The sequence below is a fragment of the Sminthopsis crassicaudata genome, chromosome 2, assembly GCF_048593235.1.
Source record: "Sminthopsis crassicaudata isolate SCR6 chromosome 2, ASM4859323v1, whole genome shotgun sequence".
Lineage (NCBI taxonomy): Eukaryota > Metazoa > Chordata > Mammalia > Dasyuromorphia > Dasyuridae > Sminthopsis > Sminthopsis crassicaudata.
In genome coordinates, this window is record NC_133618.1 from 246,532,315 (window position 1) to 246,553,160 (window position 20,846).

At 33.7% G+C, this 20,846-nt stretch overlaps 1 protein-coding gene across 2 annotated transcripts in view; it reads left to right on the plus strand.

The window, feature by feature from the left end:
- The window catches only part of CDH26 (cadherin 26), a 57,186-nt gene extending 37,018 nt beyond the window's left edge, over positions 1 to 20,168 (plus strand). For both annotated transcript variants that reach the window (XM_074288740.1, XM_074288741.1), the window contains exons 14-16: positions 7,271 to 7,354; positions 9,020 to 9,103; positions 19,611 to 20,168. In XM_074288740.1, the coding sequence (XP_074144841.1) occupies positions 7,271 to 7,354; positions 9,020 to 9,103; positions 19,611 to 19,814 (372 nt within the window). In that variant the 3' untranslated portion in view covers positions 19,815 to 20,168. The remainder of the gene's footprint in view (positions 1 to 7,270; positions 7,355 to 9,019; positions 9,104 to 19,610) is intronic.
- Positions 20,169 to 20,846: the final 678 nt, after the last annotated feature.

The window sequence follows — 20,846 nt, forward strand, 5'->3', positions numbered from 1 at the left end:
CCTTATAGGTCTCTCTGACTTCTTTTAAGTCCCAAGTAAAACCCTACCTTCTATAAGACTTAAAAAGGCTTTTCCAGTTCCTCTTAATTTTAGTATCTTCTTCCTGTTTGGTTTTCTACAATTTATTCTGACTATAGTTGTTTGCATGGTGTCCCTTCCATTAGACTGTCAGCCCCTTTAGAGAAGAGTATTTTTGTCTTTCTTTTTATTTGTAGGGCTTAGTACAGTACCTGACACATAGTAGGTAGTTAAGATGTGCTTGTTGCCTAAAACACATTTTAAGTAGAAAATCAAGAAAACATTTTCCATGGGAGATTCCTTAAGAGAAGAAACTTTTTTGGTCTTTATATTCCTGGAACTTATTACTATACATTAAACATGGTAATCACCTAAAATATTTTTTGGATTAAATTTCTTGCATTATTCTATGCCCTGATCATTTTTATTTTATATGTTTTGGGAAATGAAAAAAAACAAGTCTGAGATGAGCAGTGGAAGGCTTGCATACTAACCTCTTCCAGGAAATGTCCCAGTAAAGGAGAAACCTGGTCCAGCCTATAAATCAAGCAGGAAGTGAGGACTAGGGAGCCCAGCCAAAGACATGTGATACTTGTGTGTGATAACCCCATCTGTTTGCAACCTGCTACTACTATGACTCACATGCTATCCCTAACCCTGGCAATAGCACAGGTAAACTGTGCCCTAGGAATGGACCTTTTAAATTAACAGCACTTCTCTGAGAATAAAAGGGCAGTTAAGTAGCCTAATGGATAGAGCATTGCCTTAGAATCAAGAAGATTCATCTTGGATTCAAATGTGGCCTCCAACTTTTATTAGCTGTGTGACTCTGGGCAAGTGATTTAACCCTGTGTGCCTCGGTTCCTCATCTGTAAAATGAACTAGAGAAGGAATAGGAAACCACCTCATTATCTTTGCCAAGAAAATCCCAGATGGGGTCATGAAGAGTTGGACTAGCAGCAGTATCTATAAATAAAACCCTATTTATCATGTGACAACATTGGTATTGACATTCTTGCCATTGATACAGGTACTAATGCTCCATATCTTATTAGGACAATTTTTATTAATTGCTATAGCCAAAATTATTTTTTTACCTGGTGTGCAGTTATCAGGTAATAACCATTTCAAATTTAGTAAGGCTGTTTTTCATTTGAGAGTCATGTAGTCTGTTGCTTGGCATGTAATTAAAGTTGTCCCTTCCTGCTTAATAAGAACTACTAGAATAACCTTTGAAAACCAAGTGCTACTTTTACTCCATGATTATCAATCACTCAATAAGCCTCAGAACAAGATAACTGTGATGAAACTTAAATTATATATAATAGCAAAGTAATATAATAACTGTGATGGTTTTTTTTTTAATCAAGCCAAATATTTGATAAATCCTAAAGAATGTTGTTCATTCTCTCATATATTTTTTTTGCAAGAAATTGAAACTTTTATTATGGAAAAATTACGAAAAAATGACCAAATTTTTTTGGGGAAAAAAGCATGAAAATGATCATTTTTTATGGATGTATAACTTCCAACAGTAGAACCCCACTAAGATTACAAAATAGAGAAACAGGTCCTGATTACAGATGAAATGAGGGGACTGTGCTGAAATTAGGCATACTTTTAAATAGTTTTCATTATTTAAAAAAAAATTGAAGGCTATAAGCTGTATATATCTCTAATTCCTAATTATCTTCTACCTACTTAACTTTCACTGATTGACACTTCCCCCAATTCCTTGATTCTTCATTTAAATTCTGTTGTGTCCAACCAATTCACCATCCCCATCTCAAACATGTTTTGTTCTTATATATATATACCCAATTTTAGTACCATCTGCTTATCTCTCTGATACCTCCTAACATCCTTATATCCTATTCTTCCTTACTATTCATACCTGGCCTCTTATCTGATTTATAAATTTCAACTCACTCTCATCTTCCTATTTGTTTGAACCTTAATGGTTCCTTGATGCCATATATTAATAAAAAATTAATTTTATAGCATTCTTTGCATACAAAAACATGGCATAGTATTTTATACTTCAGAATGAATCATGGATTCTCCAATATCTTAATAAAATGTTTATGAAACATGTCTATAATTCTCCATAGCCAACTTGCATGAGATAATATAAGATGAAATTCCTACAAAGTTAAATAAGAATAGATATCATTGTCAAACTTAATAATAAGCTTACATTCAGTCAAAGGTATCTTAAGCTCTTAATTAAAATCATTTCACAGTTGCCATCAGCCATCATAATTAACATAAAAAATGCTAACCAGCCTCCTTTCTAAAACCTTTCAAGATATATTTATTATATAACTACTATATTCAAGATACTACTCTAGAAACTTAAGATACTAAGAGAAAAAGGAAACAATCTCTGTTCTTTAGGAAATGGAGGAAGACCTGGCATGTTTGTAGGCAATGGGAAAGAAATCTGAAACTGAGGAGAGATTTAAGATGAAAAAGAGGGAAAGATGAAAAGGACAAATTTATGGAAAGATTGTCCTTGGCAAAGAGAGGTGGGACTCTGTCTCCTATTCTGCTACAATCTCTGAAAAGGCAATGAAGAATAGAATTTCCATTGTAGAGTAAAAAAGAGAGGAAATTTACTGTAGATGGACTCAATTTTCTCAGTAAAGTATGAAGAGTGAATCCTTACTGAGATTAGATAGTAGGGAGATGAGGGGTCACAAATGAAAAGGAAAAAATGTAGATTAACCTCTACAAAGGAATGTGATGAAAAATATAAATTAAATAAAAAATATAGATTATTAAAGAAGCAAAGTGTGGTGATATCAGGAGTGGCGAATTAGGTGAAAAGGAGGAATAGGTGATGAAGAGATTGAAGTTGCAATGAGGACAAGGAATAGGTTTAGAAGTGTGGTAGAAAGATAGAAAGTGTAGAAAATTATTATCAAAAAAGAGAATTTCATAGTTTGTGATCATAGACATAGCTTATTAACATAGGCCTAGTCCCTACCTACTAGAGCCCTCATGACCATGCTGATATTATCTCAAAAAGTTTAATGATACAAGGTTGTATAGATCATTGTTATGTGAGACTGTAGCTATCAGGTGGAGGAAGCCTTGAAATTCAGTTACTGAGAGGAGCTGGATATGGAACCCTATCATCTTAGGACCAGTGATGGGGAAGTGAGAAACAAATTCTGGAGCAGGAACTTTGATGTCAGCTACAAACTGTTTATCTCTCTCTGAAATCTGAACTCTTAGTGATAATAGAAAACCAAGACATCATTTATTCACATAGATTTAATGACAGGAAGGAAAGAAGGAAAGAATTTATGAAACATCAAATATGTTCTAAGCATTGTTTTATGCTTTTTAAAAATGTTTTCTCATTTGGTCCTCACAATAGCCCTGGGAAGTAAGTACTATTATCACCCCCATTTTATAGTTGAGGAAATTGAGGCAGACAGAAATTGAGTGACTTTCCCAGGGTCTCACAACTAATCTGAGACTGAATTTAAACTTAGGCCTTCCTAAGTTCAAGCCCAATGTTCTATCTATCGTATCACCTAACTGTGATAAAAGAAAATAGGCAATTCCTCTGCCTTATTTGAAATTCTCAAATAAAAGTTTATCAATAATTTTTCATCTAAATGTTCTAATAAAATTTCTCTTTGTAGTAAAATTGGATGTCAAGGAGTTAGATTTTTCTGTGACATACAGATATTAGCTGTTGGGGACAGGACACAAAGAGGGGAGGTATTCTTATTTTGGGTTCCCTTTTAAATTTTCCACCATTAATTTCATAAAATTGATTCATGTTTCCTTCCAAACCCATCCCATTTTTAGATGAAGTCAAACTCTGTTTATCAAGTTCCACAGCTCCTTGTAATGAATGGAAAAGAAAGAATAAGTAATAAAGTTGTATTTTATTGGTTTTGTTGAGAAATGAGTAATTCTTAATTTAAACAAAATACAATAAGAAATTAAATATTGTCTTCTATATCTTTGCCAGTTCTGTTACCTGAAAAATTCTTCCCTTCTCTGTCTCTCAAAATCCTACCTAGTCTTCAGGGCCTAGTTGAAGTTTCCCTTCTTTTCAAAAGTCCTTCATAGCCCATGAAGATGGCAGAATTTACAGCTGAAAAGAATCTTAAAAACTATTTTATCTAGCCTATTTAATTTTCATTTGAAGAAACTAAGGTCCATTGAAGGGGAAATTATTTGGCAGAGGTCATACAGGTAGGAATTTGCAGTGTCAAGACTTGAAACCAGGCCCTCTGACTCCAAATCCAATAATATTCTGTGGTGGCCACATCAGCTTACACTATGTCTTCCCTTATCTTTTTTTTTTTAATTTGGCCTCAGAACACAGAGATAGGAACAATACAAGCTGCAGAGAGGCTGATTTCAAGTCAACTTGAGGAAAAAATTTTCCCACAGCCACATAAACCTCAAAGTAGAATGGACTTTTCAGGAGGTAGTGGAATTTTCAAGCTAATGTTTGGATGGTCATTGTTGGAGATATTGTAGAAAAGGTCTTTTTTTTTTTTTTTTCCAAGTATGAGATGGACTAGACACTCTCTGATTAAGATTAAGATTCTGTGCTTGGCTGAAATCATACAGATATTTTTTTCTACACCATTCACTTAAAACTTAGCATAATCTTTTAGTGTGACTTTTTCTGTGTGTATATGTGTCTTTTTTTGCTAAGTAAATGAATTTTTTGAAGAACTTTGAAAAGCTGTTTGCTTTGTACACCCTTACAATGTCAAGCATCATAATCTGCTTATAGGAGCTCAACAAAAACCTGTTGAGTGGATTAAAATCATTACAGTGAAATCTCGGTAATAAATACAGTTCTAATTCTGTAATTATGAGTTATCCGTTAATTTTGCCAACAGTTCCTGAATAGTCTACTACTTTTGACCTTCCTTAGGTCATCAGAAGATACCATACAGAATACTTATTTTAAGATTCATTCTGTATTTTATTTATGTCAGCATCTTTATCACCATTTCTGTATTGTCAAGTACACTTTGAATTTAGTACTTAGGTAGGAAAAATATACATCTATCTCCATACTTAAATATACTAGCGATTTGGTAAATGATGACTTAAATTAATATTTACCATAAAACTCACTATTACATTTGTCTTGATTCAATTATGCACTGCTAAAGTTAAATACATTTTAGACCAAATTCTAGAAAATTTGCTGTCTCCTACTTAAACATGCTCTCTCTGTCCAAGGACAGTTTACGTGGCATAGTAGATAGAATGCTGGACATAGAGTCAGGAAGATATGAATTCGAATATGGCCTCAGGTGTTTATTAACTGTGTGATCCTGAGCAAGTGATTTAACCATGTTTGCCTCAGTTTCATCATCTGTAAAAATGAACCAAAGAAGGAAATGGCAAATTACTCCACTATCTTTTCAAGGAAAACCCAAAATGGGATCATAAAGAGTTAGGCAAGTAAAAATAACTGAAAAGAAACAGCATTGTTACTTGTTCATTATTGCTATTTTTATGTCGTTTGAAAATGAAAAAAAAAACTTATAAAGAATATAGAATTCATAACTATTATTCTATAATTTCTAATATTTAAAATGGAATATGAAGAATTCAGAACTTGTGTTTATAATAGTTTGATGGTCTTATGCAGAGATTAGTGTTTCAAGGTTTCTCTTTCCATTTGTGATGATAAATTTTGAAACAGAATAATGATAACTCATTAATTTGGCATTTTGAAGTCTTTATTTCATTAATAAAGAAATTTTATTTGGCCATAATCATATAGCTAGTATATGGATTGTTATTTGAATCAGGTCTCTTGATTCCATATCTGTTAACTAATTGTGGATTATAAATCTATAATTTTTTGCTAATTTGCCATTCTTTCTTTCTCCCCCACATCTGAGTTGGAAGTATAATCTGTATATAATTTAGAAATTAAACCTGCATCCCTGTCGTTATTAGCAATGTTCTCCACCCAAATGAGCAAATTGACCATGAGCTTGAAATAAATATAGAAAAAAACCCAACCTAATATATTAATAAACACTTCTAAAAAGTTGACTATGGGTTTTCTGATGTATTCATGCATTGTTATGTAGCCCTTTCACTTTTTTGTCAAGATCATTAGAGCTATTGATCCTATGGTATAAAAATAAAAGGCAAAGCTGTTGAATTTTCTGCACTCTTATTCTCTATATATGTGAATATATCCATTGATAATATACCTGAGACCAAAGACCTTTTTAATTGACTACAATGCAACTTTTGGGACATTTTTCAAATATTTAAGAACTTAAACACTTTATTAATGTCAATACTGTGGTTAGAAAAAATACTACTAAATGATTATGGAAAGGCTTTTTAACTTGGGGATTGTCTTCGACAAAAAATTACTTAACTCTTAAATGTTTTTGGTGGTAATATAGATTATTAAAAAGAACATGTTTTAATGAATATCTTTTAATAGTAATAATTTTAATAATTGATTTTAATAGCAAGACATAAACATAAGAATTCAATGTTCTCAAATACATTCTTATTTTTATAGCTGAATTCCTAAGAACCTGAGCTGTCCCTGATTGTGGCTGCTCTAGTATAATCTCTTACATGTAAAGATGGTATAAAGATAGTTCTAGTTCAAGGTCCTAGAGTATTTATTTGTAATTATTTGGGGTGCAGCAAGTTTTTTAAAGGGTCTTCTGTGTTCACAGTGCTTTACTTGGGTCTGAGAGAAAAAAAAAATTAGATAAGGTATGGCTTCTGATCAAATGGGAACTTAAAAGTCTTAGTGAGTGATAGCACATATTAAACAATAATGAGTGATCAATTCTTTGAGAATTTAAAAGATAAAGTCTCATATGAGGTCTAAAGAAGAAGTTGCTATCACTAAGGACAGAGAAAATTGGTAGAGTAGAATTTTTAAAGGCTTTGGGAGTTAGAGTTTAAAGGCTTGGAGGAAAGAGGGAAGAAGGTCATTCCAAGTAAAGACACTGGCCTAAAAACTAATGTCCAGTCTGGAGCATATGATGCATGGTAGGAGACACTATAAATTAGAATCAGAGTGAGATATAGAAGCTAGTTTTGAAGAGTATTTCAATTCAGTGGAGAATGGTGACAAGCATATGTGACTCAGGGCTAGTGTGATTTCCTACCTGTTTGGTGGCTTTAGGGCAGAAATGGTAGGTATAAATATAGGTTGTACTGATCTAATAACACCCATCAATGTTTCTACAAATTGAATTTTTTTATGTTACAGTACTATCCAAATGACACAAGGAATCTACATATTAAAAGCCAACTGAAAAGGATGGAAGCAAAAATATCAGAGAGATCAAGTGAAGTAAGAAGAAATTTTGTTTGTTATTATTTTCTTTTTCAGTTTTTTTTCTCTTTTTATACTGCAGTAATTCCCTAGTATACTTCTTTCCAATTAAACCCTTTTAAAAATAGCAAATGGTTAGTAAGCAAAAAAGTTGAGACAAGCTGATCTAATAGTATATACAACAATCATAGCACATCTCCAGTTCTCTCTGAAAAAGAACATATTGTATTTTATCATCTGTTTTTTGAACCTAAGACTGATTATTGAACTCATTCTAAATTTTAGTAATTTTTTCACCTTTCTGTTTGCTATTATTTTAACATTAATTTTTAAATTTTGAATTCCAATTCTTCTGCCACCACAAAAAAGTTCCTATGAGTATTTTTGTATCTATAAGTCTTTCTCCTTTTTATTTGATCTCTTTAGGATAAATCTAGTATTTCTAGGTTAAAGGGGATGTGCAGAACAGAAATTTATTTTTCTTGCTTTTAAAAGTTTTTATATTTCTGTAATGTGATTGACACTTAGGTATTTGTATTCTTGCCTTCTCAATGAATGGGTGATAACTCTAATAATAAACAATATTGACTGATAAATTCTTTGGGAAGGTGCAAAGTAAAGTCTCATCTGAGCTATTGATGGGGAAGTTGATATCAGCTAGGATTCAGAGAATTTAAGGGTTGGAGGGAAAAGGTAATAAAGTAATTCCAAGTAAAGGGAATACTATGAGCAAAGACACTGCCTAAAAAGTATAGCAGATGTTTAGTCTGGATCTTATAGGTGGGAAAGGGGTGAGAGGGAGAGAGAATTTGCCACTCAAAATTTCAAAAATGAATGTTAAAAATTTGTTTTAAATTATGAAAGAATTGCTTTCTGAGATACCTGGGAAATGAACTAGAACAATTTATGGTATAAAAAATTATAAAAATGAATAATTTTGGAAAACAATAATTCTTATCAACACAAAGATAAACTATGATCCCAAAGGACTAGTGATAGAAGTTGCCCACATCTAGACAGAGTGGTGGTGAGCTAAATATGCAAAATGAAACACTCATTTTTGGACATGGCCTATGTGGAAATTTCTTTTGTCTCACTTTGCATATTTATGCTTGGGGCAATTCACCGCTCTGGTTTTCAGGTTTCAGTATCGTTAGATCCTTCAGAAACAACCTGCACCAAGAAAAAACACTTTTCTTCTCTCTATTCCCTTTCTGGTTCTCATAAAATCATAGATTTAGAGCTGGAAGGAATCTTAAAGTCCACTGAGTTTAACTCTTTCATTTTATGGAGGAAGAAACTGAAACTAACAGAGAGAGGTTAAGTGACTTGGTCAGGATCACAGAGGTAATAAGTACTGGAGGCAGGATTTGAACTCAGACTTTTCTAATGCCAAGCCCAACACTCTATCTACTGTGTTACCCAGCTGGATCATATAATGCATGGTAGAAGGTACTGCAAATCAGAATCAGAGTGACATATGCGAGCTAGCTTTGAAGAGTATTTCAACTAGGAGAGGGGAGGGGGATGGTGACAAGATTATGTGATTCAGAGCCAATGTGATTTTTGCCTGACTTGTTTGTATGGTGGCTCTAGGGAAGAAATGGCAGACATAGAAAATGGTTATACTGATCTAGTAACACTTATCAGTGTTTTTACAGCTTGAATTTTCTTGTGTTATAGTGCTATCCAAATGACACAAGGAGCCTGTGTGCTAAAAGCCAAATGGAACGGATGGAAAGAAAAATAGCAGAGACATTAACTCAAGTAAGAAGATTTTTTTTAGATTATTTATTTGTTTTTAAATTTTTTTTAAGTTTTCCTCTTTTTATACGGCAATCATTTCCCAGAATACTTCTTCTCAATTGAACTCTTCTTTATAATAAATGGCTAAGACAAAGTGACCTAATAGTATATACAACAATCTATACAATAAATAGCACCCCTTTAGCTCTCTCTAAAAAAAAGAACATATTGTGTTTCATCATCTTTTCTTTGGACCAAGAATGGTAATTTTATTCAATCTAAATTTTTATGAATTTTAAAATTATCTTCTTTTACCTTTCTGCTTGTTATTATTTTGTTTTCCTTTTCTCTTTATTTAATTTCTCTTTTGCTTGGTATTTTTTGCATTCTTTAACTTTTACCTACCCAATTATAATTTTTAAGAAATTAGTTTCTTTACTGAGCTTGCTGCTAAAGTGCAGCACTCAATATGGCAGAAAATTTGAAAAAGCCAGTAGTGATCATTGGATTGATAGAGATCGATTTATACCCCCAATCCTAAAGAAGGCAAATGCCAAGAAATGTTCTGACTACTAAGCAGTTGCACTCATTTTACATGCCAGTAAAGTTAGGCTTAAGATTCTGAAAACTACCTTCAGCAAAATGTGAACTGAGAATTCCCAGAAGAGTGGGTTGGTTTTCAAAGAGGTGGAGGAACTAAAGATCAAATTGCCATCATTTTCTGGTTATGAAGAAAGCAAGGGAATTGCAGAAGACTATCCACTTCATTGACTACACCAAAATTTTTATATGGATCATAACAAAATATTGCAAATCCTTAAAGAAAAGGGAGCATTTCCTGAGAATTCTGTCTGTGAATTAAAAAACAGTAGTTAGAACTGAACATGGAGCAACTGATTGGTTTGAGATTGGAAAAGGTTTATATTGTCACCTTGATTATTTAACTTTTCATCAAGAGAAATGTTAGGCTGAATGAATCAAAAGCCAGCATTAAGGATTCTGGGAGAAATATCAGTAGTCTCAGATATGACAAAACTGCTCTGATGGCAGAAATTGAAAAATTTAAGAAGCTTCTTGACAAAGGTGAAAGATGATAGTATAAAAACTAGCTTGAAACTTAATATAAACACACACACACACACACACACACACACACACCCCAAAACTAAGATCTTGGCAACTTATCTCATCACTTCATGGCAAATGGAGGTGGAAAGGAAGGAGGAGAAATGGAAGTAGTGTTTAATTTTATATTCTTGGGATCAAAAATCTCATAGGTAATTTCATTAAAAGATGCTTGTTCTTTGTGGGAGGGGGAACTATGACAAATATGGACAGCAAACTAAAAAGCAGAGATATCACCTTGCCAACAAACTTTCATATATAGTAAAAAGTCTGTTTTTTCTAGTAGATCAATGCATGGCTATGTGAAATGGATTGTAAGAAAAGCCAAGTGCAGTGGAATCAATGCTTTTGAATTATAGTGCTGGCAAAGACTTTTTAGAGTTCCTTGAACAGCAAGGAGATCAAATCAGTAAATACCTAAAGAAATTAATTCATGATATTCACTGAAAAGCCAAATACCAAATCTGAACCTGAAATACTTTGGCCACAAAAGAAGAAGACAGGACTCAATGGAAAAGAACCTGATGGTGGGAAAGATTGAAGGCAAAAGGAAAAGGAGATGGCAGAAGATGAGATGGATAAATAGTGTCATAGAAATAATGAACATGAACTTAGATAGACTCTGAGAGATGGTGGAAGATTGAAAGGCCAGACATGTTATGGTCCGTGGGGTCATGAAGAGTCAGACATGATTAAATTATTGAATAACAACTCTATTTTATATTTGACCAATTCTGCTTTATAAGAATATATTTTCTTTAATATTTTAATTACTTTTTTGCTAAGTTTTTGAATCTCTTTTTAAATTTTTCTTACATTTATGCACTTATTAAATTTTTAAAATAATTTTTTGCCTTTTCAAAAATATTTCTTTATGTCTACTAGGAATTCTTATTTGACTTGTGTCTAATCTGCATTTTTCTTTGAGGCATTGCTTTTAGATGTTTTCATGTCATTGTTTTCTTTTAAGTTAATAGTTTGAGCTTCCTTGTCACTAGATTCTTTTATTATTTTTGTTTGATCATTTTCCAAGTTTGTTTCTTGACTTTGAGCTTTCTATTAGAGTAGGATTCTGCTCTCACCTGGAGGATGATAGTGGGGGGGGGGCAATTGTCCTAAGCTTCAGGTTTTTTAAGCCCTGCTGTTTTCAAAGATAGCTCTGGAAGTCTTTATGTTTTCTGTGCTTTCAAGGTAGTATGACCCAGGGAGAAGTGTGGTCACTGCTATCCTGGACTACATTCTAGAATTCAAACAGTAAGGGTGCCCACTCACTTGCTACCACAAATACTAGTATTTTTCTCTTTGTTTCACATAGAAACTACAATCTCTACATTCTCTCTTCACCTAAAACTGTAGCTTGGAATAGGTAAAGTGCAATGAAGTTGCCAAGTAGCACCTGCTCCTTTGCCCAGTACTTTCACAGAGATCCTATGCATTCTCTTTCAAATTATTTTTCTGATCCTTGTGTCATCTTCAGAGTAAGAGCTTCCCAAGTTACGCCTACTACTGTAGCTGAAGCAATTCTTCTGCAAGGTTTGAGGATGGGTGTTTTTGGTACCTATACTTTGAGCCAATCCCCACCCTAGTATTACAGGCCTCTTTTTTTCTTACCTGCCTAAGTTGTTGGGGAAATGCCCCACTTTGATCCCTTGTTGGATAGTCTGCTCCAGAATTTTATTTTCAGTGCAATTTTTAAACTGTTTGGAGGAGAATGTTGGAAGTTTGATAGTAATGCTGCCTTTACTCCTCAATCTTGGCTCTGATTTCAAATCATATTTAGAATTTGTTTTTAATTTCTTTAAGTTTTCAATTTGTCATGCACTTGGCTCATAGCTATAGTATATAGGTACTTATTAAATATGAACTATTTTTTAAAATAGCAAAACAAAATTATCTGGCTAAATCTGGGCCAACATGGGTGATTGCATTATGAATTCTGCACAAAGGAAAATGGAAAATTTCTGATTAGAGAGAAATATATTCTGGGGGAGGAGAGAGAGAAACTGCATGAAATAGATTTAAACTCTTAATTGTGTGTTTCCTCAAATAGTGGGAACTAAAGCTGTATTCTGAAAGAGACAGCATAATATATTGCAAAGTGTGCAATATTTAGCCTTAGCACACTTGAGTTTCAATCCCAGTTATCTTATTTACTACTTGTGTGATCTTGGGTATGTACTTAACCTTTTTAGACTTGATTTCCCTTATTTTACCAAATGGAAATTAATCTGTACCTTTTCTAATGTCCCATTTAATTCTAATTTATATAATCCTACGCAGCACCCCCTGGCTTCAACTAGGCAAAGTGTGTAGAAATGTCAAGTTTCTTTTTGTTTTTCTGTATTTGGAGAAAGAAAGTATTTGGCATACTTACCACAAGGCTTGAATCCTTTAATAGATATTTAAAAAGACCTAACAGGTATCTAAACCCCGTTATACATGGAACTGCCTCCTGGATCCTAGGGATATGAGATTCTATGGTAGATAGCAAATTTGTCCATCTGTCAAATATGGTGTCTTTTAAGCCAAATGTCAAGATCAGATAAGCATTTTTCCTATGTTTTTCAGCATTCCTTTTATTTTAAAAATTAAATTACATTTTAATTAACAGAAATCTCTCACTCTTGCCTCCTCACCCCATTGAAAACAAAAAAAGAACAAATTCCTTTTAATAAATATGCAGAGTCAAGCAAAACATTTCCTTATTGGTCTTGTTTAAAATATATATATATATATATATTTCTGCTCCCTGAATTCACCACCACTCTCACAGATGATGAACTACATACTTTATCAACCTTCTAGAATCTTGGATGGTCATTGTATTAATTAACATTCATAGATGTTTCATAGTGTTATTATATAAATTATTCTACTCATTCTGTTCATTTCATTTTTCTTCGGTTTATACGTCTTCATATTTTTTTATGTTATGTATTGTTCTTTTGGTTCTTCTCACTTCATTCTGCATCATTGTTCATATAAGTCTTTCCATGTCTTTAAAAAAATCACTCATTTCCTAATTTCTTCTACTATAATACCATTCTATAACATTCAGATGAAATATATTATTTAGCCTTGCTGAATTGAAGTCTCCTTAGTTTTCAGTTTTTTTGTCATTGCACAAAGAGCTGCTATAAATATTGTTTTATATATAGAACCCTTTCCTCTTTCTCCATTTAATAGAGCAGAAGTGTCCTACAGGCAGTCTCAAGTAGTTCACGTGTTTTAGTGGCAATTAGTTAGGATCCAAAAGTTCCCTAATCCTAAAATTCATGACTTTATCCTAATTCCAAACAATCTGTATCTAGGAAATCTCTATTTTATAGGAATAGCCATGTTGACTAATAAATTATAATGTACTAACACAAGATAATAGGATATCTAAAAAGTATGCACTAAAGTATGGAAATACATATGCATGTGTATATACATATATATATATATATATTTATTTATTTATTTGTATATATTATATATATGGTTATTGAAACCGAAAATTGTTGCAAGATAAAATTCAAGAGAAAGAATATATATGTCATCCTTCATTCCCATAAAAGAATCAGTAATCACTTCTTGACCAAGCATGGGTACTAGTATCCTAAAGTTTCCATTCATATTAGATCAGGATGGCAATATAAGAATAGCCATTGAGGTTAATTTTAGACATTACATTGTTTGTTATATAATCCACTGGCTATCACAACCAATATACATAAAACCTTATAAACATAACAAGTAACACAATGTCTTTCAACACTTTAACTCTACCTCTCTCCTCACTAGGAGGCACATGTGCCTTTAAAGATTCTGGTTTCCAGAGTGCACTCTAAAATAATCATCTAAGCCTTCCCAACACTAGGCTTTCTCCACATATTAGAGGAGGAAAATGGAGAATCTATTGTTTCTCAAGTCTCTTGGAAGGACTTGGGCAAATTCTAAGATATTGACCATTGTACGATCCCATTTCTCTTGTAGAAAGCATTTTAAAATTGTCCTCAGGACAATTTATTAGGCCATATCTGCTCATCACCTTTAAAAATTACCTTTACATGTATACTACCTTGGTCCCCACTTTCCAAAGACCAAATTTGTTGTATTTTAATCTTCCTCCCATATACCTCTAGGGTTCCCCAGTAACCTTAAGGGTATTGGAGGCATCTAAACTCCCTGCAAATGAATTCAGATACCACTGATAATATTCCCTCAATTATTTTTCCCTCTGCACCTCAGATCCCTTTAGCCACTAATAATCAGATGAGTTTTTACACAGAATTTATACAGAAATATTTACTTTGGAAAATATAATCACTAATATACAAATTCACTTTGCCAATGTGTGAGGCAATCTTCCCACCGCTCCAATAATCTCAGTCTCTGGAGAGGGGAAGAGGATTGGGTTCATAGTTTCCATAAGGTATAGTCCCAGTTCCAACTCCAAGACCACCCCCACCTCCTCAAGTTCAAGTCTCAAAGATTCTGGTTTCCCAGTGGCTGTACCACTTCATTTTCAATCATAACTTCAAGATCACCATGATGCAGACTTCTAGTCCTAAAGGGATTATTCCAATCCCTGAAAGTAAGGAGCATAAACATCTAGAAAAAGAAAAAAAAAACTTCCCCAAGCCCTTTTCTTGGAACTGGGATAAAAGAGATAAAACTTTCACTTGTTCAGTTCAGAACACCTAACACATAAGAAGGGCCTAAAAGAGCACAACAAAGTAGAAAATAGCAGCAAAACAATAGTTGAAAAGAATTGAGTGTTTTAGTTTCTCCTGTTTTAAAGACACAGGAAGACTACAAACCTTTCAGATTTGCTAAGATAACAGGAAAAGATAATGATGGATGTTGGAAGGGATTTGGGAAACCTGGAACACTGATACATTGTTGGTGGAACTGTGAACGGATCCAACCATTCTGGAGAGCAATTTGGAACTATGCTCAGAAAGTTACCAAACTGTACAGAGCCTTTGACCCAGCAGTTTTTCTACTGGGGTTATATCCCAAAGAGATATTAAAGAAAGGAAAGGGACCCACATGTGCAAAAAAATATTTGTGACAAAAAACTGGAAATTGAATGGATGCCCATCAGTTGGAGAATGGTTGAATAAGTTATGGTATATGAATGTTATGGAATATTATTGTTCCATAAATGATCAGCAGGATGATTTCAGAAAGGCCTGGAGAGACTTACATGAACTGATGCTAAGTGAAATGAGCAGAACCAGGAGATCATTATGGCAATAGCAAGTGTTGATTAATTCTAATGGATGTGGCTTTCTTCAACAATGAGATGATTCAGGCCAGTTCCAATGATATTGTGATGAAGAAAGCCATCTATACTCAGAGAAAGGACTGTGGGAACTGAGTATGGATTACAACACAACATTTTCACTCTTTTTGTTGCTGTTTGCTTACAGTTTATTTTTTCTCATTTTTTTCTTTTTGATTTGATTTTTCTTTTGCAGCAAGATAATTGTATAAATAGGTATGCATATATTGAATTTAACACATATTTTTACCATGTTTAACATGTGCCATTTAGGGGAAGGAGTAGGGAGGAAGGGCAAATTAGGACACAAGGCTTTGCAAGGGTTCATGTTATAAAATTATCCATATGTTTTAAAAATAAAAACCTTTAATAAAAAAATAAGAACACTAGAGAGCATAGAAGAAAAAATGAAGACATAGGAAGATACTTACCCTCACCTACTGGTAGGAGATGAAGCAGGCTCCATGTTAGGCAAACTGGGTGTGCTCAAAGGGCTCCTCAAGAATGTCTCCATATTAGGAGAATTGAGTATGCACAGAAAAGCCTAAATTGTACAAGAAAATTACCTTTACTTGTATAGGTCATCACATTTACAACTCCCTTTGTTTCCAACTCCCAGACCTGACTCTGTTAGCTTTTTGAGATTTCCTGTCATTGTACAATTGGGGAATTCTTAGGCTTGTCTACTCTTCTTGGGTATATACCTGAACCAGCACTAGTGACAGTCATATTATCTTGGAGGACCTTTGTTTTGTACACTCTACTAGATGGGAGAAGTTTCGTTAGATTGACATAACTGTGAGGGCATCAGTTGGATCCTTATCTTCTGCTTTTCAGTTGAAAATTATTCTATAGTCTGAGCTTTACAGTTGAGTTCCCACAAATCAGTCTTTCTTATCCTGAATATGATCTTTTCAAAGCTGCATGTCAACTCAAATCTTTTTTTTTTTTTATTTGAGGCTTGTTTATATTACTCAAAATTCAGAACATCTCATCTCTGAGGTCAGGGCAAAGATTTCCCAGATGGCTATCCAAATGACCTATTTATATTTTAGGTCAAGTAAGAAAATCCTGGCTTAAGGCTTCTCAACCCATGACTCAGACACATAACTACCACAGGGCATTCCCTAGATGTGTAAAATCTCTTTAATCTGCCCCTCATGAATAGGGTCACTGATTTCTCCCAGAATACTGATTCCCCATGCTTGAGAGGTCAGATTTATCCACACTCTATAAATAAATGTAAGCAGTTGGAGCAGTAGCTCTGAGCATTACCCCAATCTTATGAGTTCTGATCTCCTTGGAATATCCCATTCTATTCTCTTTCTCTGTAGAAATGGAGAGGATTTCAAATGATATATCAACAAGTGTGATCATTATATGTACGCTTTGTAACCCCTTCCTTGCCTATATCTCTATTCACTTGTTTCGAACATGTAAAAAATTAGCTAACATTAAAAAGTTGTCTGTTGACCTGATAACCTGTTATAGTGGGGCATGTGCTCCATGCTGCTGAGGGTGAGGAGGGAGGCAGGAAACCTCAGGCAATGATAAGAGCTACTTTAACATAATCATGCTGTCAACTACTCATTCAGCCAAACATTTATAAGGCACTCTGTGTGCCAGGGCTGGGGATAGAAATACAAAGAATAAAACAAGCTTGCTATTGCTAATGAAAGAGAGTGTTTTCTATGGAAATACATTCTCAAGTAATGGCCAGGTTATAGGTGACATCTTGCTACCTGAGTTGGGAAAGGAAGTGCTATGATTAGAAGTGATCTATTGTAGCATCTTATGAAATGGTAACAGCAATAACAATAAGAATAATAATTTTTTTATCACTTTCAACTTTGCAAAGTGTTTTATATATTTTGTTTTATGTTGAGTCTCACAAGAACCCTATGAAATAGATGCTATTATTATTATTGCCATTTTATAGCTGAGGAAGCAGAACCTGGTTAAGTGACTTCTCAAGGGACTGGTAAATATCTGAGGTGAGATTTGTTCTCAGGTGTTTTTTTAGTCAAAGACCAACATTCTATTGTGCCATCTATTTGCCATAGCTAGAGGAAATCAATTTTGCCATCTATTTGCCATAGTTAAAGAAAATCAATTTCCATTTAAAATCCTAAGTGTTGGAAGCTAGGTCAGGCAGAGTTATAATAGTGTAAGTATCCAGTCATCTGAACACTAATATAATAGCAAATACTTCTGTAGTCCGTTTATTATGCATTGACAGCCTTACCCACAAACTGGAGATGAATCCCCAACAAGATTTAAGTGGGAGCTATGATAACCTGAAGCCTCATCCTTTGCTCAGTGATGTCCCTTCCTTACTTTTGGGTCCCATAGTTTGGGGCCAGTGACACATTCATCCAGGTAGATGAACTTTCCTCTAAGCTTAAATACATAGCTATTTTTTAAAAACATAATGACCCTTATAGAAATAACTCTTCAAACAAAGAAAAACAATAGTATCTAAAATCAAACTATAGCATCAGATACTGTTTCAAGATTTTTGAGATATGTTTTATCTCATTTAATTCCTTCAACATCCCTGTGAAGTAGGGAACATTATCTTAGCTTTTTAGTTGAGGTAAAGATTGATGGTAAGAGAAGGGAATAAGTATTATTTAGTGCCTATTATGTGTCTGCTTGTGCTAAATGATTTCTTTTTATAAATATTATCTCATTTGATCCTTAGAATAATTTAGGAGGTAGGTACTATTATTATTTGCATTTCATAGCCAAGGAGAATGAGGCAAACAGAAGTTAAGTGGCTTAATCAGGGTCACCCCTAGTAAATTGTGGGTTTTGGATTTGAACTCAGTTCTTCCTGACTTCAGACATAGTATTCTGTCAACTGTGCCATCAGCTACCTTAGAGTAGACTGAGGCTGAGTCCCACTTCCAAGCTGTTGCTGAATAGCAAAGGGGGCTCAAGCCCTGTTCTTCTGGCCCAGGATTCATTGTTTCTATAATGAATCATGGTTGCCTTAATTTTCATAATTCTAGGGCTTGGTATGGTCTTTTTTCACTTAATAGACACCCAGCAGGTGTTGGCAACATTGAGTTTTAAGTATGCCCTTAAAATTCTGTGGTACAACCATTTCTTCCTTTGTCTCTACTGGGACTACCCACAGCAGTTGTCCTCGATATTTCAGCGCATTTCAAAGCCTTTGCTTATCCCTCTCTAGTCTTAGAGGGCAAGTTGGTGCTTTTCAATGGCTCATGCTGTCAATATTATCAACCATTTTCCCTTTCCTCTTTTACTTTCTGATCTACTATATATCACTGCCTCATTAGTTTCTACAACTTTGTTTTTCTTTTTATTTACACAATAAGCATCAAAGTTAGTGTTTTAAAACTCCAAGATTAAATTGTTAGTAATAAAGAGAGACTTCTTCTAAATCCTCAAGGCTTAAACTACTATCATAAAGATTAGAATTACTTTGTGCAAGCTCTATCTAACTCTCCCATTTAAAACTTCTTTCTTAACTCAAAAATCAGTTCCAAGAACTATTCACTTTACCATTTCAAGAGTGATAGCTTAAATATTGCCAATTTAGTATTCAGAATTATTTCCCAGTTTATATGGGCAAAATCAGCATCAGGGACCTGGATTAAAAAACAAAACAAACAAACAAATAAACTATTAAATCTGCCCAGGACTATAGTATCTGGTCAGTGGAATCATCAAACCCATACTTGCCTGCATTATCTTTGTATTTTCTTCCCTTTCCCCCACTATTCAGAGAAATCCCTGGACAAGCATTTCCATTATACATACTACAAAATTCTTATAAACCTGGAAGTTTCCTTCCTTTCCTTTCCTTTCCTTTTTCCTTTCCTTTCTTTTCCTTTTTTTCCTTTCCTTTCCTTTTTCCTTTCCTTTCCTTCCTCCCTTTCATTGTCAGAAAGGAGAACCTAAACGGGAAGCAGCCTTTATAACACTCTTTCTCTTAGACTTATCTTCAGAATATAGAAGTAAAAATTTTCCTGAAACCTGGATATTTGACATCTATCAACAATAATTTTGATGACTTCATTGTATTTTAATTAGAAGGATAAAAAATGTAGAGGCTTTAGTGAGAGTTTTATGTCTGACCTGTGTCTTCTTTCTTTCCTCTAGAAGCTCTATGATATTGACATCTTGGAGTATAACACTACTTACGAACCCCACATTTACATGGATGAGGGAGAATTTGAAGCTACTAAATCCCTCAGTTCACTCGCCTTGACAGAAAGTGACCTGCCTGAAAATTTTCTGGATGATTTGGGATCAAAAGTAACTGCCCTTGAAAAAATATATTCCAAGTCAGTCTTTCTAAAATAATGCATATATTGGAAAATTGGTAGTCATACCTGAAGAGACCTTACTTTATTAAGGACAACTTTACTTCTTTATTCATTTTTGCTAAGACTTGTGTGAAAGTTAGTTAATGATGTGGAAAATGCTGTGGAATTATTGGAACAGGAATAATGGGCAAAAGAGAAGGAAAAAATGTTGTATTTTTATACTGGATCATCAGAACTTATTTCTACAGTTATGAATGTTACTGATTTGTATATAACTGTTTATTCCATTTTGTTAGTTTTAAAATTGTAAATATAATTAGACAGATCAATAGATCTCTATGCAGTTTTGAATAGGATTGGTTAAAATAAAGGAAATAAAATATTCTCCCTATTTCTTCTTTTTTATTCAATATTTTAAAAATTCCATTATGTCTTTTTAATATTTCTTTTTAAATTTTGAGTTTTGACTTTTCTCCCTCCTTCTCATCTCCTTCTCCACCTACTGGGGAGGCAAGTGACATATTAATCCATATGTGAAATCATACAAAACATATTTCCTTATTAGTCATTTTAAAAAAAGAAAGTGAGAAAATTATGCTTCAATTTGCACTAGAGTTTATCACTTTTCTTTATGGATGTGGTTAGTATCTTTTCACACCAAGTTCTTTCTATTAATGAAAGTAACAAATCTTTCTCAATCATTATTACATCATTGTTGTCACTGTGCACAATGATCTCTCAGTTCAGTTTGCTTATTTCACTTTACATCATTTTATTTAAGTCTTTGCTATGTTTTTTTCTGAAACCATCCCTCATCATTTCACACAACACAATCACATTCCACAACAATCATATGCCCCTCTATCACAATCATAGGCCACAACTTGTTCAGCTATTTCCTAATTTATGACTATCCTTACTACTTCCAATTCCTTGCCACCACAAAGTAAGCTGCTACAAATATCCTTGTACATGTAGGTCCCTTTCCTTTCCCTTTCTTTTTCTTTTTTTTTTTATCTCTTTGGGATAGAGACTCAGAAATGATATTGCTGGATCAAAGGGTATGCAT